At 40.4% G+C, this 24250-nt stretch overlaps 1 protein-coding gene across 2 annotated transcripts in view; it reads right to left on the bottom strand.

The window, feature by feature from the left end:
• The window catches only part of ARHGAP8 (Rho GTPase activating protein 8), an 81506-nt gene that overhangs the window by 7028 nt on the left and 50228 nt on the right, over positions 1-24250 (bottom strand). For both annotated transcript variants that reach the window (XM_086757653.1, XM_086757660.1), the window contains exons 9-12: positions 19110-19183; positions 5035-5112; positions 4276-4404; positions 148-251 (exon numbers count right to left, since the gene is read on the bottom strand). In XM_086757653.1, coding sequence (XP_086613779.1) covers positions 148-251; positions 4276-4404; positions 5035-5112; positions 19110-19183 — 385 coding nt within the window. The remainder of the gene's footprint in view (positions 1-147; positions 252-4275; positions 4405-5034; positions 5113-19109; positions 19184-24250) is intronic.

The following is a 24250-nucleotide window of genomic DNA, read 5'->3' as shown; positions in this document are numbered from 1 at the left end:
TCCATTGGCCAGTACTGCACAACCACCTCGCCACATTTTAAAAATTTCTCAGTTTTATTTTCTGTGGAGATTTTCAATGTTGAATTAACAAGAACAGATTTAGAAAGAAAAGACTGACACTACTTTGGAAATTTTGTGTATACTCACCATATGGAGAAAGCATATGAGATATTTCAGAACAATGTAATTGTGTTCAGGGAGTGCTTGAACGATTTGTTTACATCTCGTGACTCGTAAACTGCTTTCCACACCTGCAACGTCAAAGTCAGTATTAATTTAACTCAAAACCATTGAAATATTACCAAGAAATAACCCCTTATTTATATCTGCTGGAATTCAGATATCCATCTGTAAAGATAACCACAAAATTCAGCTCTGCTAACTTCTACCACCAATGTAAAGTTAGGGTTATCCCTTTAAATGAGCCTACCATGTTTTGTATTATCTTGTATCTGGCTAAGACTAACTTCCAGAGTATTTTCTCGATTCAGTGAAATAGACAAAATAATTTTTTTGCTAGAGAGGACCTTCAAAAGTCTTGATTTGAATCTCATTATCTCTCCATGCACTGAATCCAGACGTCTACATTTTATGTCCTAATTTTATTCTTGCAGAGACATAGTCCTGCCAAAAATGCTCTTTTGGCACTCTAATAACTTCAAAAACGCTTTTGTGGTTCTGCAGGAAACTCTTCTGCCTCAACAAAGATTTATGAGATGGCCACTTGCATGAGTAAGAATTTTCTGGAGATGAACCCAAGCAGGTTCATTACTTCATTTCTGCAGATGGACAAAACCAGAACTGGACCCCAAACTCCTTGCATCATCTAGACAATCTGGGTGAGAAGTACACTAACACTAGATTGTATTTCAAATGCTGTTCCAAGAAACAATTTTTTTTTCCTGGAATATTGTAATTATTTTAGTATAGGAAGTTTAACACCAATCTGGACATAGGTCTGATGGTTACCATCACGCCTGACTTAGCCACTCCATTTGTGCTGACGCTTTTTCTGCACGTTCCATTTCCCTAACACAGCTAGAAGTGCATGCGCAAAATTCCAACATGTTAAATATTCCCTTAAGCTTTGAATTAAATACATGAAGCTATACCGTGATAAGCTGTGTTGACATCTTTACTAATGCAAAGCTACCAATTCCCATAAGACACAATAATCTAAATTCCAATAATTTTTTTTTGCCAGCCTTCTGCAGAGTAAATAATGCAGGAAGTGTAGCAACACTGGGTAAAGGAACTCTTCTTAGCAGTTTTCATGACCAAAGAAGTTCTTTACCAGTTATAAGCTTCAAGGTTTTATTAATTTTTTTAGCCAGTTACTCATCTAATTTATTTCACAGCTCCCATCAATAAGTCTTTAAAAACATGTTTCAGATCAGACACTACAGTTTCACTATCATTTCAAAGTACTATAAAGCAAAGATGTTGTATTTCTGGGTTTGCACGTTTAGAGATGTAATAGATGCATCACACTGCTCTGGTGTCTTCCAGAAGACAGAATGAGAATTTTCAAATCATTGTAAGAGAGATGTCTGCGATCACACCTCTTCAAAGCCACCTTCTGTACTATAGTCACAGAGAATATGCCTTTGCTGCAGTCCAGCTTGGCTCTCAAGCTTAAGATCTTTTAAAATCAGGGTATCACCACAGCATCAAGAAAAGACAGTGCACGTCACACTGTACAACAAGAAAGCCCACAGAGAAATTATCTTAAACTCCACTTTTCAGCATATTTTGTCAACATTTAAAATGTCAATCAACAAAAATAGCATGTAATTAACATTTCACAGGCACTTTGCCAAACCTCCCAGTGCTCCTAGGACAATGCACTTCTCACAGATTCTTTTCAGACTCTCATTTTTCACTTTGCTCTATTACAAAGTAATATCATGTCCAGAAAGTCAGGACAAGATTAATTCAGTAAAAATCAGCATTTATACAGTCTTTTTCCAAATTTCCCCTACTCTTTCCAGTTCTGAATGACTATCCTTAGTCCCTCTGGTTCTGCCACCTTCCCGTGAATAGACTTGTTTTTCTCAATGCCCTGAGATACCTATTGTGTGAGCAGATGAATCCTTCAATTGGAAGGTGGTGATCTACAGATTTGTAAATAACAAAACAGCACAGAACTTCAGAGGGTTCTGAACATGACCACATTAAGTTTTTTAATAGAAATACATCAGTAAAGTTAATCATATGAAACAGTACGTACAGATGCTGGTGATAGGCACAGTATAAGAATTTCACCTAGAATACAGTGTATTTAGGTACAGTAAACTTGCTGTACTTCTCCACTTTACAAACATGAAGCAATTGGGATTTATCCCCAGTCTGAATTATTTTAGTGCTCTATCCCCACAGCAACAGTCACTAGAGTGACGATAACCTACACTTTGCAACAGCATCAGCCCATGTTTACCAGACGTATGCTAACAGACTCTGTGGGGAGCTGTACTCCATTTAGATATAATTTCCTCAAAAGGCAGGTTTTGGAAAAACTTGTGTGCCTGTGGCTTGTGACTTGTGACTGGAAGCCCTATGGGTTCCCTGCTAGCTTGACTATAGCCCAGATGGCAAAATACCAGTCTTTACAAGCACTAGATACTAACTCCCAGATATTCTGGGATCTCAAGCCCCCTGTATTAGGGGTATGCCTTGCCAGCATTATAAAGTCCTAGTCTCTGACAAAGGACACACAATTAAAGTTTTATAATTCATACTTTCATGTGGTGCCAGATCTTTAAATAATCAGTGTCTTCTTTTCTCATGGCTTTAGATCCTTTCTTCCCCAATATGCTATTCCACGGGAATAGCTGCAATAAAAACAATCCCCTTCCCACAAAAAAGAGGGGGGAAAAAAAGCATACAAACGACCAACTAAATTTTGTTTCCACAATTCTGCCAATCCTGCTGCTAAAACTAAAGCTGCTTTGACATAACTTATATCACTGAGACTGACTCAGTGCTGTGCCGTGACATAAAAATGGAGCTCTGAGAGTGAGAAGTCTGATCCAGTTCTTAATAATACAGTATGATATACAGATAAATGAGTAAACCTTGTAAAAAGCAAAGAAGGTCTTGGCAACCCTGACCACATTGCGCTGGTACAGATTATGAGGTTGCCCATCCATGGCTGCAGTGAAGCACTGGTAATATTACATACTGTCACAGTTTATCCCCACAGTTTATCAGGACCAAACTATGCAGTCTCATTCACTCTCCCCACCCTCTGAGGGAATGAGGGAGAGATATTAGAACAAAAAGCTAGAGATTTGAGATAAGGACAGGGAAAGATCACTGAAGTTACCGTTATGGGCAAAACAGACTTGACTTGGGGAAAACTATTTATTTATTATTAGTAATAAAACCAAAGTAGGATAATGAGAAAAAGAACAAAAAAACAACTTCCCCCCACCCCTTCCTCTTCCTAGGCTTAACTCCATTTCAAGTTATCTCTACCTCCTTCATCCACTGCAAGTGGCACAGGGAGAATAAGGAATAGGGGTTGCAGTCAGTTCATCACATGGTTTTCCACTGCTCCTTCCTCCTTGGAGGAAGAACTCCTCACATTCCTCCCCTCCTCCAGCATGGGGTCCTTTTCCACGGGGCACAGTCCCTCAGGAACCGGCTGCCCCAGGATGGGGTCCTCCACGGGCTGCAGGTGGATCTCTGCTCCTCCATGGACCTCCATGGGCTGCAGGGGCACAGCCAGCCTCACCATGGGCTGCACCACGGGCTGCAGGGGAATCTTGTCAGGAGCGACTTTACTCCTCCCCCTCCTTCTTCACTGACCTTGGCGTCTGCAGCCGTTCCTCTCACAATAAATTTTTCACAACCAGCTCAGGCTCTCTTCACATTTCATCTCCTCTCCTCTCCACTTCTTGCAGCCGAGTCGGGCCCAGTCGGCCGCGCGGCGGGAGGCCAGAGGGTGAGGGCCACTAACGCCACCCCATCTCTGCCCTCACTTCTGCTCTCCCCTTTTTCTCCCCTGCTTCTTAACTACCTGATCACAGAGACATTATCACTGTTGCCAATTGGCTCGGCCCTGGCCAGCAGCGGGTCTGCCCTAGACCCGGCCAGGTCCACCAGAAACTTCTAGCAGCTTCTCACAGAAGCTGCCACCGTAGCCCCCCCTGCTACACAAATCCAGCACATTACCCAGAACTGCGTCAAGGTTAGCAAACAGCAGTGGTTATGAATGAGCTAGATCCCGTTCAACTTACTGTATACATTTTTCTAAAACTTATTTATACTCACTGGTGATCCCGAGGATATGATCGTAACACTCAAATGTTAGTAATGGCTGAGGGAGTTCCCTAAGGAAAGTCTTTAGGATAACAGCAGGAATATGGATATCATGATAATCATCGAAATTCACAGACTTGCCTAAAAGGAAAAAAAAGAAGAAGAAAGGTGTTTAATCATATGTTTTACTTTTTCTTTAAACTACTGCTTAGAAACTGTTTCACACTACATTTTGAACAGAAAATCTCTTGGCTTCCGCTGCATTTTATTTTTGTATTTTTCATAGACTCTCCCCATAAAGACATTTCATAAAATGACTTCACGGGGAAGTCAGTGACTTTCAAGATCACTACATTTCATAAATTATTAGGTAAAATTGTATTTCTTTGCCATAACCATGGAAAAACACCAGAGGCAAAATGACACAGAGACACTGTACTTTGTAACTACAGTAAAGTGCGTAGAGGCAATACAAATGTTCATGAAAAAACAGACCATTTTTGACTCAAACCTTATCATTCATTAACTGCTACAGATTTTGTAAGCTCTGGTCTGACATCAGCTGATGACTTGCTATTCACTAAGCATTAAGTGCCTGTTGCCATCTTTCAGGTTTCTGTACTAGTGTGTACTAGTGCTCTTACGATTTTATGTTACAAATGGTTTTATGATGAACTAATTATAAGAAAGCTAGCATTTCTGCTTCACCAACAAAATCAAGATCAACAAAGACCTCACTCTATTACTGGCAATGGTATGATGACTGCTTACCCTGATTGTAGAGTTTCTGAACATCTTTGATAGTCTGAATGCTGGCTGACCTTCGGAAGAGGCCCTCTACTTGTAGTCCTGGAAAAACAATTAATGCAGGTCTCGTCTGTAAAAGCTGTCACTCTCTTGTTTTCTCTATAGGTTCAGTTGAAAACAGAACAGAGGGAGAAGGTTTGGGAACAAAGCCACTCAATACACTCATATTTTGGAAATAGAGTCCTTGAGAATAGAATGTAGGATCAAATCATGTTTCAGCATTGCCTACAGCACTTTCTTTAATGTGTCTCACAGAACTACCACCATCTTTCCTTAAGTGTTTTAGCATGTCTTACCAACTATAATTTTGCTGTAAAAGTAGCTTTCAATTGCACCTAATGACACAGAAGCAGTAGATTTAGATTTACCAAGTTGCTTATGTACCCGCTCTCACTTCGCACATCTGCAAACCGAGCCTCAAACGATCCCTGTAAATCTACTATTGTCCTTTTAAATGCCTTAAACCTTTACCAAGCTAAAGGGGTTATTTGCAAGGATTCCCTAAGCTCCCTCTTCTGTCAGTAGGTGAGACAACATCCATTAGACTGGGGAATGTTTCATTAGATCTTTGGATTGGAGGAGCCCATTTCTTACCTCCCCAGCTAAGGGGCAGTTTGGGGCAGACCACTGCTCCTTCTGCCTCTCTCTGGAAGTCAGTGGGACTTAACACCCTGCCTGCCCATAGTATTTCGAAATACCAGATTCTAGTTCTTCAGGCACTTCTGAAATATTTATCATAAATCTCCTGAAGAGTATCTATCTAATTTGCTTTCACATCTTGCACTAACCGAAATGTGACTTCAGCTACAGACGAAAAACTTCAATAAAAGTTTTGGGGGTGGACTAGATGACCTTTGAAGGTCCCTTCCAATCCTAACCATTCTATGATTCTATGAAAATGCATCCAATCGAGGATGTAATTTGGACCACAGCTTACAAGGTAAGTTATTTATGTGAATTATTATGCAAAACAAGATGAGGACAAGCAGTGTTACTTTCTGGAGACTTGTGGTAGGTTCTTGTTTTTGAATTTGGTAAAATCATCATGTCTCTCTCTCTTCCCTTCCCTCCAGTTTGTGCTGTTCCTTCCCCCCAGCAGGTAACACAATTTGACTCACATAGTAGTCTCAACTGGAAATTCCTACTGGAAGCAGAGTAATCTAAAATATTATCCTATGCTGGTCTGACTGCTGACGTTTGGAGGAGGGTAGCAGATGACCCATTGACCTGGAGGGACTGCTGTACATTTCTTTATGTGAGTATGGAAAGTCTGATTGACTTTTTTATTTTTTCATGCTTATCTTTCAGTAGGTAAGTAGCCGGACTGAAATAAATGTTTGTGTATTTCAGCTAAAGTACAAATGCATCTATTTGCATGATCATGAATCTTTATGGTGTTCTAGAAAAATTTTGAGTCATACACTAATGAAAGACTCTCAGTCATTCCTGTAAATCCACCCAAGTTGCAGGTGTATTTTATACATAAAAAAAATAGTAAGTTCAAACAAAATTCCTTAATGAACCCATTCCTTACAGAATAGCATGTAGTATTGTTCATACGAATTTAGATCATTATACTAAAATAATTTATAATGTTCTATTGAAGTAAATTTTCATAGACGTATTTCAGAGACTTTTGCAAAGAACTCCAAGCTCTACTTGAAAGTGCTCCACTGACTATATTTAGAGGCTTAGCTGGAGTTTAGCTGAATACATCTCCTAGTTACTTTCTAAGCATTTAAGCCCTTACCGGTTAAATTCCAGGTTGAATATTAAAAGTTTTGCCCATTCAGTTCTGGAAGGAGTATGACATCTCAAACTACAATATCTAAGAAGGAGATGTGTGGTTACTAAAGGAACCAAATGGACAATAATTATGATCTATTCTTTATTCCCGATCAGATCATGTTTCAGTTGAATAAAGTTACGGCAAATCACATCACAGTAGTAAAACTGCTCCATTAGATTTATAGCACAACCTGTCTAAAGACATGGTTTTGGAAGTGGCAGCTGTGAACAGCTAGCTCATCAAGGCATTGCCCTCAGCAAACAAGAAATACAATAATTTCCTGAGAATTTGTAGAATTTTATGCTGGCTGTCAGTGGACTGGAGGTTTTCTGTAGAAAACCTCTTTTAGAAAATGGACATCATAAATGCTTGCAATTCAGTTTGCAGGAATTGGCTTAATAGTTAATATTTTAATCTGATGTGAATCTCACTGTATAAACCACAATGTAATAAATATCAATTTTTAACATGTTTATGCCTCTATTGGCTAAGCTTTCAAGAGTCTAATTAAAGACATTAATCTGTAGCAGAGACAGCAGCTGTACTTGTCTGGCCCTACATCCCATCAATGTCACTGTTATGGCACATAACACTGAGCTCTTGCTGGATATGTTTTTTGGAGAAGGAAAAGCAAATTTTATCCTCATCTGCAGATATCTGGGATACAGGCAATATCCACGCTTCTTCCAGAATTCATTTACTAGGTCAGCTGAAACTGAATCCACATACAGCAATTTAATCACAGGTGGCAACAAGCCAACTACCAAAGCAGATATCTCCAATCCTTCTTACATTTGTGGGCAATCTATCCAAATGACATGACACTCATTAAACGTAGGTTAGCACAATTCTTAGGAAAAAAGAAAAAGCTATATTCTCCTTCTAAAGTAAAAGAACTGCAACAGTAAGAGTCACATCTTTTTTTTGCATAAAATACAGTCAGACCAGAAAATAATATATTATAGCAATTTTTAAATAAAGCATGGGTCATAACTTCAGCCTACTGGTAAACAGAAATATGAGTCAACAGCAATTATGCCTTTGAAGGGGGAAAACGATGAACCTGTGTACAGAGACAGCCCTTTTGCAATATATTTTTCTGACTGCTGTGATGCATACGAATTGAGAAGGATACTTTTTTTAGAGGCCTCTAAGCCTATTAATTGATCTCAGTGCTTTCTGTGTTGAAGCAGGGCAAGGAAAAGCTACCTGAAAACATGATTTGAATGATGGTGTTTCCCATAACCTGAAACGTATTAGCATACGCGCCCAACTGGGGTCTCACAATAAGGGATGAGAAAGACAAAAGGGACCTGAAGCCTCTCGTTGGTTATTGCACTGTGATAGATAAATGCACAACCTTATATACAGTTAGGAAATACTTTCTCCAATCCTGTCTTTTCCTTTTCACACATTAGGGGAAAAAATCCCCCGTTCTTGGAACTACCATAATTAAGGTAACACAAGGTGCCCACACTAAAATAAAATTAATCACTTTGTCTTCTTTTTGCAGACAAAATACATGCCACAGCCACCAGAGTTACAGGATGAGGCAACAAAACTGGCTAAAGACAATCCTGGTCATTACAGCTCAAAGTATTCATTTTTGTCCTTTTAAAAAATAAATCGGAAGTAGCCTATTTATTTTTTGTTAGTAGCGTTCTTCAATCAAATCCTGTTTACAACATGACTCATGTCAGCTGTCTCTTCAAAGAAATTTTGTGTGTGTGTGTGTGTGTGTGTGTTACAAGTTGAACTACTTTGCCATATAGCATGGGTAACACAATCCATAGAGAATACCGAGCCTGGAGCAGCAGTGCTTGCCAGAACACTGCTAGGGGATGACTGACATGAGCAGCTAGCCTGGGCTTTCCAGTTCTGATAAACATGCAGCTGCATGTCACTCACATATTCTATCAATGCTGCAGAGCCTCTGTTGAGATAACTCAGCACAAACTGCTCCCTGCCCCTCATGAAAAAAGACAGATGGATGGATGGATGGATGGAGAGATCAGAGGACTTTTCCTACCCTGCACTAAGCCTTCCAGATAAAAAAGAGTGAAATTTTATTTTAAATATTGTGCTATACAGAAAAAACAGTGATGTGACTACTGAAGGAGCCATCTGTATTCAATGAAAAGTGATTCGGCGATTGAGAACTTAACTGAGTAATTATTTAAATGTCAGTAATCATAAATGAAAACAGGCAGGCACTTCATTCCACATTGAAATAAGATAGCTTTTACCACAGTAGACAAAATTTCACAGTGCAATGACACAACTGTGTCACACTCTGAATTAATAAACTGTTGCTAAAAATATTTAACCCCCTTCTACCGCCCAATCGGTTATCCCACAGGAAAGACACAGAAAATCAAAACTGATAAAGATAAATTAGAGCAACACATGCTGTCACATTGCTGCAAACTTGTCGAAGAAAGAGAGATGAGAAAATTACATTCTTTTTCTTTCAATCATCCTTGATTTGAGGGTTGCTGGCATCAAAAACCTTTGTTAATTTGTCTGCTTTCAGAAGAAAAATAGCAAAGAGTGAGCATCTGAATTCCTTCTGTCCCAAATTGAGTTTGGAAATGTTTCTTTTGACTGGGGTCCTGCCAAGTCTCAGGAAGTGTCCATCCTGATTTGGAAGTTGTTTTCATTCTCATTAATACAACTGATTTAAGAAATCTTCTTGCAGATTACCTAATTCTAGTAGTATTCCCTTTAAAAAATTAGAAATAATTTATTTTAATATGAGGATTGATGAGTTTATATCATATTTTAATTGTCCATCTTCAATGTAACATCTTAAATACCTGAAATGGTGGCAATTGTGACTTTTTATGCATAAGACAAATTCAGTTTATTTTTTTTTAAAGCTAGAATACAGTGTAAGTTTGAGGAGGAGATTGCACAGTCTTCCTTTCCCTTGTACTCTGTGCAATGAATACAGTGAGTGTTATGTCTGCCATTTGTAAAGATGATTTGCACTGCAAGAAGGTGCACAGCAGATCAAAGGCAGAGGGGAAGAGAAGGGACCATTCCAGCCCTATGGAAAAGCTAAGCAGCAGCAGCAAGGATGTAGAACCATGCATCCTCCACAGAACCCAAAGTGTATTTGTGTCCTTGCAGTTTTGAACGGCATAGTCTCTAGCCTTTGGATTTATGAATGAATATGCTCAGTTTACACTTGATACCTCCAAACGTAATTTATTTACAATGTCTGAGCACCAAAAACACAAACTGTGCTTATTGCAGGGTTCCTTTTTATTTGATGGCACACAAACCAGTCTTGAGATTTATCTCATCTCCATGAACCCTAAGTAAAACCATTCACATGAAAACAGAAAGAACCAAGAACTCAGGAATGCTTATACAGCCAGTATCAGGCTTTCCTGGTGTTGCATAGAAGATATTTGGCTGATCACAAGAAGTGGAGGCCAAGAGGCAAACTCGCTAAGCTGCAGCAATCCAAACGTATTCAGAATGCATAACAATCCGTCTCTCTCCATTCTGACTCTTACTACCAGGATGTATTCATTCACATTAAAAAACAGAACCAAAACTTTCTCTTTCGGCAAGATTTGTTGTGCTTCATGGAGGGGATGAGAAAGATTAATCACCACTTACCACTGCTTCTGCTATTGAACAGATAAAGGACAGCTTTAGTTGTTGCTGTAATCATACCATAGGACATTTATTAGTTTATCATTAAACTTCTATAGCATGGTTATTACCCTTTCCTTTGGAAGTCTTAGTCATCACCCAGGACACTCCTGTGGAACAATGAGACAACATCGAACAAAAACTTTGTGCTGCAAAGCACTTCCAGTCAACAAAAGAGATGAGGTAAGAGAGAAAGACTTGGCAATGGGGGCTACGCAAGATAATTTTCCTTCAGGGGATAGTTATCATATCTGTTTTGTAATTCTGCAGTGCAATTCCTTCACTGCGAGTTTATTGTTCCATCACTTCTGAGCTGCTGCAGATCTCATATGGTCTCTTTAGTAATGAGTTCTCTCTGCAATCTTTTGTAGCTCTTTCCTTATATGGCTGTTCTTGAGAATGCAAATGTGATCAAATTTTGGAAATTTTAGTAATAATCTCAGTAGGTTAGCTTTGGTTTAAAATTGTTTAAAACATGGACAAGCACACATTTTATACCTTTGAGGATACTCTCAGAAACCTAAAATGCATTAAAAATAATAATCCGATCTACATATTTTGAGTTGGTATTTTGCATAACACCAGTACAAATGACAGTGTATTAATATTTGAGATAGGCTAGAGCTACACTCCTGCCATTTGTAACCTATTTGACTTCTTCATGCAGGACTCAACAGTGCAGTTTATATCCACCTTTATAATGAATCGAATTAAAGTTCCCTTGAAAGCTATCTTCTGACTTCCAGATGCTGGGGGTTATGAAAAACAAAATACGGATTTTGCCATGCAGTTTAAAAACTACGAGAGCATGGTGAATTGTACTAATACTGACCTAAACAAACACCAAAATCACCAGCCACACATCGTCTGGCTTTTAATTTATCACGATACCTTATATCCAGTCTGTAATCTGCTTTTCTAGGAAAGAAGACATCTAAGTAAAAGACATGAAAGGGAACTTCTGCAGTGACATCTTATTAGAGTTTAAAAGCAGACACGCATTTCTGAATCCTCAGGCCTACGACGGATAAAACTGCCTTAGAGGCAGGGCAGCTCTGAAGAGAACGGGCAGCTCTGAAGCAAGCGGGCCCCTCTCTGCCCTGCCAGGCCAGTGTGGGCAGCACCAGCAGCTGCAGCGACTCGCACAGCCCAGTCCCTGAGCATTATGGAAGCCATAAACACAAAGATGCATCCTCCATAGCGTGGCGTTACTTATATCCCTGGTTACCAAACCAGTCAGTTAGAAGTGACAGCCCCCACTCACAGTCTCACTTCAGCACAAAATAGGTTGCTGAGGACACATGAGGACATACTAACCAGAGAAAGAAAATTACTACCCTAAGCTGGGCTTTTTGGAGAAAAGGGTCTGTAAGCAAAGCATCAAATCATTACCACCAAAGGAATCACACCAGGTTAGAAACACTTCAGACTGCTCTGACAAGAGAGTGAATATTTAATTAAGCAAGGTAATTTCTCACGGCATGGCAGAGTTGAGGTACTACACAAAAAAAAATTCTTATTTAGTGCAAGTGCAAGTCAAGCCTTGCATTTATAAACTAGAGAGATGAACAGGTTGTGGCTTTGAGGCTGAGCATAGAAAAAAAGAAGTCCTCTGCTTTGCTGGTTACTATGAAGATCTAGTCACAAATATGCTATGTTAATCCTGTTCTTCCTCTTTGGCCTGAATAAATCATCAGTTGGGTTCAGGGATGATACCAACACCTTACTTCTGAAATTAAGAGCACTCCTCTGGTTTGGTTCAGAAGATGAACTCTGAGGCTTAGTCGTAGCGAGGAGTTGATTTTCTCAGATACTCAGAACTCATTTTAGAAAAAACAATTCTTCCCTGTGAAGGTTAGCAGGAATTGAAATTAAGCATTTTTAAAATTCAGTATTAGAAACCTTAAAAACCATTTTTCACTCTGAAGTGGAGGTAGAATAAAAGCGGTGAAGTGGCTACTTTCTCTTCCTTTGTTGAAAAAAACAACGCAAAAATTATTATAGAAATTAAGAAACTTAATTTATCGTGTTTATTGTAATACTGTCTTGAGGCATCAGCCATAATACATCTCATTTCTATAATACATATAGATGTAGAGAAGTCTCTGCTTATGTTAGATTCTTTAGCCTCTGTTAAGGTACTAGGTGACTTACTAATTGGATCCAGTGAGAGTCATCTTGCTCAGAAATAGATATCTAAATATACAGGCGGATAAATGCATGAGGAAGAAACCTACACTCACTGTCGTAACGTTAACTTGGCTGTTGGGGATGAGGACATGCTTGCTGCTCTCAGAGCTCACTCAATAACTCGATACAAGAAGGAGAGTTTTGGCTTGTTTTTACAGATGAGGATGGCTCCACACTGGGAATAACACTTCTGCAAAGAGCGTTGTCTGAAACTGAGGCAGAAAACTTAAACATTAAGGAGGAAAAACGTGACACAAAGCAATCTGTCAAAGGGATCAGAGTCATTAGGATTAAAAAGGCTGGGTGAACCTTAGAAATGGAAAGTTTCCTTAGCCTGGTAGCATACTATTGCAGGCTGGTGCCTAGTTTAATACCACCGCAGCTCCTGCATCAGATCTGTTTAAGAAATAAGAACCTGAGCAACACAGAACGGATTTAACGTATGTCAGAGTGCCTCCGACGTTTCAAGAAATCCTAAGCCTGTTGATGACGTGTGATTTTGCACAAGTTCTTGTGATCTAAGTCAGAATTTCAGAAACTGATTTCAGGTTCATAGATGTGAAAATGCAGCAATGGGAAGAAAGAGTGGAAATACAGCACCTAGGTTGAAAAACAAAACCCACTCCCTGCTAATTCTGCAAGGCTGGAAACTATGCCAAAATCAAATGGAACAGGGTAATGACAGTGAATTTTTGTCACTTCCGGAAGATGAACTGAAGCTCTCACTGTGCTCACGGCTGCGTCTGGAGTGCAAAGAATGCTGCCAGTCAGCTTCCTGGGGCTGTCAGCACGGGAACCAACACCCGCTGAAGCTGACGGCAGAATTGAGATATTCCAGATTTACAGAAAGAGTTAAAATCATAGCAGACAGCAGGTACAACAGATACCTGCACACTTATAATCAAGTGCAAAAAAATGCATGTCTATCACCTACATCTTAACAGCCTTGGCATGGCAGGTACTTGGCTTTCAAGTATCAGCTGGCTGAGAATCTCAGAAAACACTCTACCCGACAAGCCGTCTCTCCTTAGAAATCTGGTTTGCAGAGATCTTATGATCAGGAATATGACAGCTCTGAGCAAACCTGGGCTTGGTTGGAAAATACTGACACTGACAGAGCCCATGCTCTTCCTTCCTTGCGGCACAGGATGGAGAGCTCAGGGGAAAAAAACAGATAGTCCAGCTAGCAAGAGCATGGGTTGGGCTACGCATCGGTGGCCAGCATTACCATGCCACTGACTTGCATAGATGCACAAAGTAGGACAAGGGTGTATTGGGTTTGTGTGGCAAGGTTTTGGTAGCGGGGTGCTACAGGGGTGGCCTATGTGAGAAACTGCTAGAAGCCTCCCCTATGTCTGACAGAGCCAATGCCAGCCGGCTGTAAGATGGACCCGCTGCTGGCCAAGGCCAAGCCCATTGACGGTGATAGGGCCTCTGGAATAACCTCTTTGTGTGACGAGTGGTGTTCCTCAAGTGTCGGTATTGGGACTGGTGCTGTGTAACATCTTTGTCAGTGGCACAGACAGTGAGTGCACCCTCAGCAAGCTTGCTGACGACACCAACTGTGTGGTGTAGTCAACAAGCTGGAGGGAAGGGATGCCATCCAGAAGGACCATGACAGGCTGGAGAGGTGGGTCCATGCAAACCTCATGAAGTTTTACCAGGCCAAGTGCAAGGTCCTGCATGTGGGCAATCCCAAGCACGAATACAGGCTGGGCGAAGAATGGATCGAGAGCAGCCCTGAGGAGGACTTGGGGATGCTGGTGGATGAGAAGCTCAACATGAGCCGGCAACATGCGCTTGCAGCCCAGAAAGGGCAGCCCATATCCTGAGCTGCATCAAAAGAAGCGTAGCCAGCAGGTCGAGGAGGTGATTCTACTCTTCTTCTTTGCTCTCTTGAGACCCCACCTGGAGTACTGCATCCAGCTCTGGAGCCCTCAGCATAAGAAGGATGTGGACCTGCTGGACCGAGTCCAGAGGAGGGCTATGAAGATGATCAGAGGGCTGGAGCACCTCTGCTGTGAGGTCAGGCTGAGAGAGCTAGGGCTGTTCAGCCTGGAAAGAGGAGGCTCTGGGGAGACCTTATAGGAGCCTTCCAGAACTTAAAGAGGGCCTACAAGAAAGCTGGAGAGGGACTTTTGACAAGGGGATTTAGTGCTAAGACAAGGGGTAATGGCTTTACATTGAAAGAGAGCAAATTTAGATTAGATATAAGGAAGAAAGTCTTTACTGTGACGGTGGTGAGGCACTGGGACAGGTTACCCAGAGAAGCTGTGGACACGCCCCATCCCTGGAAGTGTAAGGCCAGGTTGGATGGGGATTTGAGCAACCTGGTCTGGAGAAAGAGCTCCCTGCCCATGGCAGGGGGCTCGGAACTAGGTTATCTTTAAGGTCCCTTCCAACCCAAACCATTCTATCATCCTACGACGTTTTAAGAAGGGTAAAAAAACCCTGTACAATGGCAACTTCAGCCAGACAGAGGAGTGAGAATATGTCAGAGGAACAACTATGGAGACACCAAGGTCAGTGAAGAAGGAGAGGAAGGAGGTGCTCCAGGTGCTGGAGCAGAGATTCCCCTGCAGCCCGTGGTGCAGGCCATGCTGAAGGCAGGCTGTCCCCACCCCTGCGGCCCATGTTGGTCCATGGTGGAGCAGAGATCCACCTGCCGCCCATGGAGGACCCCATGTCAGAGTAGGTGGGTGCCTGAAGGAGGCTGTGACCCTGTGGGAAGCCCATGCTGGAGCAGGCTTCTGGCAGGACCGCTGCAGAGAGGAGCCCATGCTGGAGCAGGTTTGCTGGCAGGACTTGTGACCCTGTGGGGACCCATGTTGAAGCAGCCTTTTCCTGAAGGACTGCACGCCGTGGAATGGATCCACCCTGGAGCAGTTTGTGAAGAACTGCAGCCCGTGGGAAGGACTCACACTGGAGAAGTTTGTGGAAGACTGTCTCATGTGGGAGGGACCACAGGCTGGAGCAGGGGAAGAGAGTGTGGAGTCCTTCCCCTGAAGAGGAAGGAGCAGCAGAGACAACATGTGATGAACTGACCACAACCCCCATTCCCCGTCCCCCTGTGCCGCTAGAGGAGAGAAGGTAGGGAAAAACAGGAGTGAAGTTGAGCCAGTGAAGAACGGATGGGTGTGAGGAAGGTGTTCTTTTAAGATTTGGTTTTATTTCTTATTATCCTACTCTGATTTGATTGGCAATAAATTAAACTAATTTCCCCAAGTCGAGCTTGCTTTGCCCGTGACAGTAATTAGTGAATGATCTCTCCCTGTCCTTACCTTGACCCACAAGCCTTTCGTTATATTTTCTCTTCCTTGTCCAGCTGAGGAGGGGGAGTGATAGAGCAGCTTTGGTGGACACCTGGTGTCCAGCCAGGATCAACCCATCACAAAGGGCTTTGTTCAGAAGTATCATCACATTTCCTCAGAGACTATCCTTTACAAACTCTGCTGATGCTGCATTGAACAGATTAATTTTTAGCCAAAAAAAGATTAAGTTTGGAGAAAACCCAAGGATGATCACTGCTTTCAGAATAACAAACATTTTGTCTAGGAGAAATTCTGCAATGATAAGGTTGAGCCAATAATTTCTTTTATCACAATCATAAGAGCTAAAACTTGCTTTTTTTTTCCCCCCTGTACTGCATAGTTAGCATTACTGCTTCAGAAAACTGTGGGTATCGGAGCTAGACTCAGCAATTGCTGAGAGGGAAGAGTATGGGACTGGTGCAATAGCAATGAGACAAAACACCATGAAAGAACAAAAGCAAGACATGGAGGAGGTCTTGTGTCACAAGCACGACATAAAGATGGCCATAAACTTCCTATTTGTTTATAATCTTTAAATAATTCCAAGGACGTGCCAGATATGCAAAATCCTCCTCCCAAGCACAGCCAAAAGTTTAAATCAATTAACATTTTAGTGACTGAATTTTCACTCAATTTCTAAATAATAACAGCTGTGAGAAGTAATGATGTCAGTACACATTCATGCTCATTTTAGCTCTCTTGACTCCTGTGATTAGTGAGGAAGAGGTATTTCCCTATTAAGATAAGCTAAATATATGTAAGGATGATTGTTTTACAACAATTTAAAACACAAAAAAGTCTGGCTCTCATCTGCAGATGGGGCATGCACTGATACACTACACAAGCTCTAATTATCCACTTACAATTATAATTACAGGGATTGTCTCAAGCTGCCAGTCACTTGCCTTCAACATTCTTAGCAGTGAACTATTTACATTCCCTGTATCCAACCAAAACATTTGATACAAGCTACACCTGCGAAGTTTTCATCATTAGCACCAGTCTGGAAACAGCACACCCAAACAGCTTTATGGGCTTGAGTGGAAATCCTGAAATTGAACCACGAGGCCTTCAATAACGTCTGTTAGGAACTCTTCATCTACTGCAGATCACTAGATACTTTTAATAGCAGAACTGGCCCCACTCCAGTACTTAGCCTTGGCTGCTGCAGGTATTTTGAAGATAAATCAGCAAGATTTCAAGAAGCGAGGAGCTAGCTCTTCTGTACACAAGCATCTCTATAGATGCTATGCTGCACTGCTTGCAAACTCTCTCATTTTCCTATGCATATCATTAATCAGGTTCACTCAAGGTATAAAACCCAAACAAAACCATAATGGGCAGTTATTTAATGCTCTTATTTACCATGAGGTAAGCTCAAATATAAAGGAGCACAGCCTGGCAATGAGGGCAAGACACCAAGTGTCTAGTTTGTCCTCATTTAAATCAGTGGTATCTTGCATCGATTTCAATGAAGCCAGGATTTCTCTTGAGAATCAGCAATAAAGCTGACGAGCAACGTTTTTCTTGCCCCTCCATCCTTTGTCTTCACAAATCCTTATTAAGTGCAAGTTGTTTAAAAGTTTGAAATTTCTCACTTAGGGCTCAAATAAACTCAAACTCAGACCAAACCCTAACGGCAATAGTTAAAATGAACACAGATCAATCATGCATACTATTTGAATTCGGAAAGTAAGATTTACCTTGTTCAGAATGACAGATCAAGGATGCAAATTAAGAATTGGGAATATTGTGGTATATAGGTTTTGGGTGAGCTTATCTACAGAAGAATATAATTTACTCAAAATTTATATTTTATATTATTTGTGTGCTGTCAGTACAAATAGCTCTTTAAATGAGGAAAATCTTGATAAAACTCATTTAACAGCAATATAGATATCTGAGTCTGGTTTTTTTTGTCTTGATAAAGATCACGCTGAGGCTCAAAATTTGTTCAAACATTAACCAAACTTAATGACATATTAAATGCCAGAGATGTTTCCTTTTTTTTTTTTAATAACCGAACCAAACACATTTTTATTTTCTTCACTTGACACACCTATTAAAAATTCACACTCTTCTTGCAGCGATCTCAGGAATCATTCCCAGTTCTACCACTGTGTAATGTTGTGCCAGTCAGATAAGTGTGTTATGCTCTGTTTCTGTTCTGTCACCCGTAAGATAAATGTAATTAGGCTATAGATTTAGTACGGTAAGATTTAGCAAACATTTGTGAAACTCTGAGGCCTTGAAGCACAGAGGGCTATGGAAACGTTGCTGCAATTGCCTTAAAAATCTGGAATCAAAACATTACATTACATTACATTGGGGAAAGGAATTTCAAGACTGCAGCCTTATTTGACTTTCCCCCTGCATGCGCCTTTGTTCCTCTCTAGGGAATACAGTGCACTTACCCTACAGATACTAACTGATATTTGGTTCTTTACGTTGATCAGGTATGTACTGGAGAGCTTGGTGGTGTAGTCAGTGGTTCAAAGTCTACCCTCTCTTTGCCCTGTACATGAAGGCGATATAGGGGACTCCTATTTGGATGCTCTCATTTTAAATATGGGTCTCTGTAATCCGTATCTCAATATAATGTAACTATGGAAATGAACTGCAGTCAAAGGGTCTGTAAATGCCAGTAAAATGTTTTGTGAAGGGAACACTTCAGGCTTACTCCTGCAAAATACGTTTTTTTCAGTGAGTTTTTATGGCCACTGGTTCTATAAAAACAGAACTTCTCATTGACTTTTTCTGGAAGTTCTATTTAAAGCCAACAATATGATATGGGTTGATGATGTGTATTTCAAGACATCTTCTCTCATTTGTTATTCCCTAATTAATGCCAAGGGCAAAATTTTCAGTGGTTTTTTCATAGTGGGACAGTAATCTGATAATAAGTATTCTGTATCCATCAAAGCTCTGCTCTTAAGGCAGTGCCCAACCATCACTCAAGTTTTCAGGATATAAACATATCCTGAGTAGATGCAAACTTTGCTGACTCAGGCACTGAGCATTATGTAGCTTCACACTACTGTCCTTGTTCTGCAAGACACATCCTCTTTTGACACAAAACTCACCTTTTCTTTTTAGGTAGGATACAGTTTCCTTCATTACTGGGGGGATTAGTTCACCTTTATTTTTGTCCTTGATACTGTTAGGAAAAGAAAAATAAAGAAAAAGTAACAGCCTTTAATTTGCATTTATAGACAAAGAGTCAAATCCAAGACAGAACAGTCTGAGCAAAAACCCGAGAGATATCTGAGAGCATACATTAAACTCCACAAATTAAGGAGCCTGCACCAAACACAAGAGTTCTCCACAACTCTAACAGGTGCTGAACAAGCCATTGAAACAAGTGACTTCTATTCAAAGACCATTCCTAGACACTTTCTTCTTGCTAGAAAAGCTGTATAATTGCAACGGTGCCAAGTAATAAATAAGTCCTACTTACTACACCAAAGAGGAGTCAAGGACAGAGCAGTAGAATGATGTTGCAGGCTAACTTTGCCCCTATTTGAGATTTTGTTTTTGCTCTAGTTTTGTTCTTCTTGTTTGGTATGCCCCAGCAGGGCTGCGTTTAACCATGATACAGTGATGGCAGTGGTGGTGGCTCTGATTAAATTTGATTGGACTTGGTTGGATGCTGTTGGTGGAATGGGGTTCCAAGGCAGCTCAGAGGCAGGCAAGGAAGGAGTTTGCAGCAAATGCTTAATAATGTCTTGATCAAGTGATGCTGCAAGTTTAGGAGCCTTTTATCATGTAGATTTTTCTTTGTCATTTGCCTCTTTTTAAACCACAGTGTATGTATAATTAAAATTATATTGTACTATTTATGTTGAAGGCAAAATGATGCAGCGATATTATTAACGCTTTGAATGATTTCCATGAAATGAGATTTCCTTATCTGTCATAAGTGAACAGTTGAGGAAAAAAAATCAAACATAGCATTTTCTTGATCTAGACAGTGCAGAAAATTCTGCAATTATCTTCCTTATTTAAAAAAAAAAAGTCTTTGGCAGTTTAAAAAGCATAAGAAAAAAAAGACAGTATCTGCTGAGTATTCTGCTTTATTTTTATAGTAATCAACAATAAAATAAAGGACCAATGTCAGATTTTAAAGTAGACTTAATATATTGTCATGTGTACAATTTCATATTTTATATTTAAAAGGTTTACTGACAAACTCTAATGCACCGGCACAAAACAGCACAGAAATCTGTGACTGTATCCTGAGAGGCTGCAAATGCTGCAGCTCGTCCACAGAAAATGCAAGATGTAATACAACCTGTAATGTAGCCTTAACCTAGCACTGCTAGCTGAGGTTGCGCCTGCAAAGGAGAATGATTCTTAGACTCTTTTCCAAGTACTGTGATTTCTTCTCTTTCTGTCTAGGCTTGCTTGTTGCTTTATTAATATAAAACAACCAACAATAACTGGAGTGTATTTGATACAGCTTCTGTAACATTGTCACATGGAATGAGCAATCCAGTACTCCACTTAAAAACTGCTTTAAAAATCATGGACAAGTAGGGAAATTGTCAAATCTTCCTCATATTTGTTTCCCCTATGCCTATGAAGGGAGTTAGAAGAGGATATGTAAACTGGTTAATTTTGGACTTCCAAGCTTAAGGAGGTTAGTCACCTCCAGCTTCACATATGGGGATGGCGGGGGTGGTCCTCCAACAGGAAGACTCAGAGCAGGGTCCTGACTTAGGTACTGAATCACCCTGTGGTTTTGCCTCTCTTACCCAAACTGACAGGGGAATGTACTTCACGCTATTCAATCATTCAGCCATCAAACATTTGGTTCTCATTCATCACTCCAGGGACACAATGCTGAGCCACCAGTGACATTTCTTCCAGTATACAGTTCTGTTGCCCACCTAGTCCTACTCTTTCTCTTCCCTATTTTTCCTTCAATATTTTACGTGTCACTTTCCCTAGTGCTATATAAAACAATACAACTTGTTCCATGATTGCAACAAACTTGTTAATCCAGCTCCCAGAGCTCCTTCTACTATTTCAAATACCTAGACTACCCTGCTGTTTGAAAGGAAATAAATTGTTCCTTCAGCTGCAGAACTAATGAGGTTGATCTGCTATGGATTTGTATCCTAGGTCCTACCTGTTTCCTCATCATAGTAATCTGAGATCATTTCCTTATGTCTTCTGTGACCTCATTTCCCTTACATAGTACTTCCATTTCCTCTCCTCTTTATCTTGTATTTCCTCATAGGTAAGGAGCAGCTCATAATCAATCACCATCTAAACATTAACCGGTGTACCAGCAGACCAAAGACAACAGAAAACTGAACTCCTGCTATAGTTTCTCTCCTTCCAGCCAATGATTTTTAAAAGCTTGTAGTTATTTGTGAGAGCTCCACTCCTCTGTCAAATTTGGTTGACATAAGCCCATAGCTTTTCTGTAAGCCTAACTAAAAATCAATCAATTGAACAGAATTTTCCTGCTCTTTTTCAACAAAGTATCCATACCAGAATCTAAAGCACATAAAACTCAGTACTGTGCTATCTGTGGGTTAATACTACTTTGTGGACACTGCTGTACCTATATCTAACAGGAACTATTTGGGAAAGGGGAATTTTCCTTGATGTAAACAGAATAAGAATTTTGATTTAAAATATAGCCAAGTTTCACAAAGCCATGTTCATAACATGTTAATTTTAGATGTTTGACCAAATAAATTCTACAATGCATGCAATGCACTTGCAGAAAGACTAACAGCAAGGAACGAGTTTAATTCAGGTAATCCTAAAGTATGATCTTCTATACGTTAGTAATTCTCATAATTTGCTGCTGCTTGCTAGTATAATCTTTAGATTAAATGATACAAATTCTTGTCTTTACACACTAGCAAGGCACCATTAATTTCAATACGAAACAGTATTGGACTTGCTGGAGTAATCATTCTCGGCAGTATCATAACAACATGATAATAGCCAGAAGAAAGATTTACGACCTGACTTGAAAGACCAAGTCCAACCTCAATCTTCCCCGCTAACACAGCCATCTTAGGAAAGCTAAACCAGGGGCCATAAGTGCTTCATGAAAAAAAAAAAAAACACCTCACTGACTAGAGAGGGCCATGGCTTGAAATGCTACCAGGACCATTTTTATGATCTAGTCCTCTGAGCAGCATCCACTTCTTACCCACAGTGACGATCAGGTACCTCCATAAACTATCTCTCCTAGCAGCAAAATCCTCAGCCCCCTTCAGGATATGTATCCTGTCACTCCTAGTCTCTCCTGCTCCTTCCAGCTTCAATAATCTTACAGCAGTTTCAAACACGCTGGTGACAATGTAGAGCAGAAAGTCAGTGTTACAACCATGCAGGAGTTGTGAGGTGCTCTCAGATCAGCTCCGAGGCTCAGGTTGTTTTCCCCTTCCCCCTGTCTTCCACCTAGACCTTGGAGAGGAAAAATTAATAGGTAACTTTGCTTTACTACCATGAGCTCTCATACCAGCCCCTGCAAAAGTTGGCCACAGCAAAGGAAAGAGAGCCATGCAAACAAAGAACACATGAACCCCCCACCCTGCTCTAAAAGGCAGCTCCTGTATGTGAATTACGAGCTCTCGCAGAAGATCAGTGTTGTATAATAACTCTGCTGCAACAACATAGAACAAAACAGGCAGTGACTGTGCAGCTCCATTAATAAATTAGCCTTGCTAATAAACCACACAAAGAAGAAAGTTCTAGGGGTTCTTTGCACAGCACACAAAGTTGAAATCCCCAGTGAAATTATATCCCCTTGGTAAGGGACTAAACAAGAAAAGGGACTGGGAAATGAGGTCAGTACCAAGGTCAACGTTTGGGATACCAGCAAGGAAAAGCCTGCAGCAAATCAAGGTAAGGGAAAAAAAAAACACATTTATTTTTGGCTTTCTAATAGGGGAGGTATAACACACTCCTTGTGTGTCAAATAATTTTGTTCCATGTTTTCAGATTCAGTACCCTAAACATTTAGGGCAACTTTTATGAAAATTAGTCGAAAGTCTAATTCACTTAAATGGGAACATCATCAAGACTTTAATTTGCTTGGAAGCTGTTACATCTTTATTATTGACAATTTAAGCTCATGGAAGCCATTTTCAGTCTCTCTGAAGTTGCACTGATTGTTTTTGCTTTCTTACAGCTGCTCACTCCAGAGGCACCAAATAGCAACCCAGAAGCTTTTTATAAATGTTTTCTAATTATTATTGTTACCCATAAATGCGTTTCCCATTTCAGTGTATAAATAGCAAACTGATTATTTACAGCACTTGCTCCTGCTGAGCACTAGTTTATCTGTCAGAGAGGTGAGACAAATAACTGGGCTGTAATTTGTAATAATAAAACCTACACATCATTTTTCTTTTTCTAGGAAAAAAAGATACAGTTTCTGCACATTTACCATTTTCTACAGGATTCCTGTTTCCCTTGAAGGAAAGGTTCCGTTCCCAGTAAAATGAAAGAGGTCCTCAAGATAAATAGTAATTTAAAAGAGAATAGGATATTAACTGGAAGTCACATGCAAAGGATTGTTCTGTTTTTGCAACACTAGGAAAGCTGGGATGCATATTTTCCCAGCATTTCACAACGTAGGACAAAGTGTTCAGTTTACTGGACCTAAGGTGGCAGAAAATAATAGGGACATTACTTCAGCTAATGTAAATCAGACTGGCTCAGAGGTCAATGAAATTACACCTCTATCCTCTCTTTGTGGATCCTGTCAAGTAATCTGCATTTTTCTTGCCTTGTTCAGGATGGTGTGATGAGCAGCTGTGCCTCATGATGGACAATGCAAACTGACACTGGAGATCAGGCACTACTAGGGGCAATTTGAAATGAGAGATCTCTTACTTCTTCTGCTTAAGAGACGAGCATAACAGAGCATTTCAGTGCACAGCATAGCTTTCTGTAACTGATTCGCAGATCTGAATTGTGTTGCAGCAACATGTCAGATTCAAGAGGGATCTATTCTGGTAAACACAGTAGCCAGGGAGAACGAGTACTCCTCACTATAGGAAACACGATTACTTACTGCTACATGTTTTATACCCAATGACTCATTTCTAGACAGTGGACGGTTATCACGAAAGGTCTTTACACATTGTTCTGAAGTGTCATTAAGTATTCTTGGCTGATAATCTTTCTCTCTCTCTGCTCTTCCTCTGCTTTTCATTTTTTCCCTGCTGAGACATGCTGAGATTTGGTTTAG

The sequence above is a fragment of the Chlamydotis macqueenii genome, chromosome 1, assembly GCF_036417535.1.
Source record: "Chlamydotis macqueenii isolate bChlMac1 chromosome 1, bChlMac1.mat, whole genome shotgun sequence".
Taxonomy (NCBI): Eukaryota; Metazoa; Chordata; class Aves; order Otidiformes; family Otididae; genus Chlamydotis; species Chlamydotis macqueenii.
Note: the sequence above shows the minus strand (reverse complement) of the source record. Positions and strands in the feature narration are given on the sequence as shown.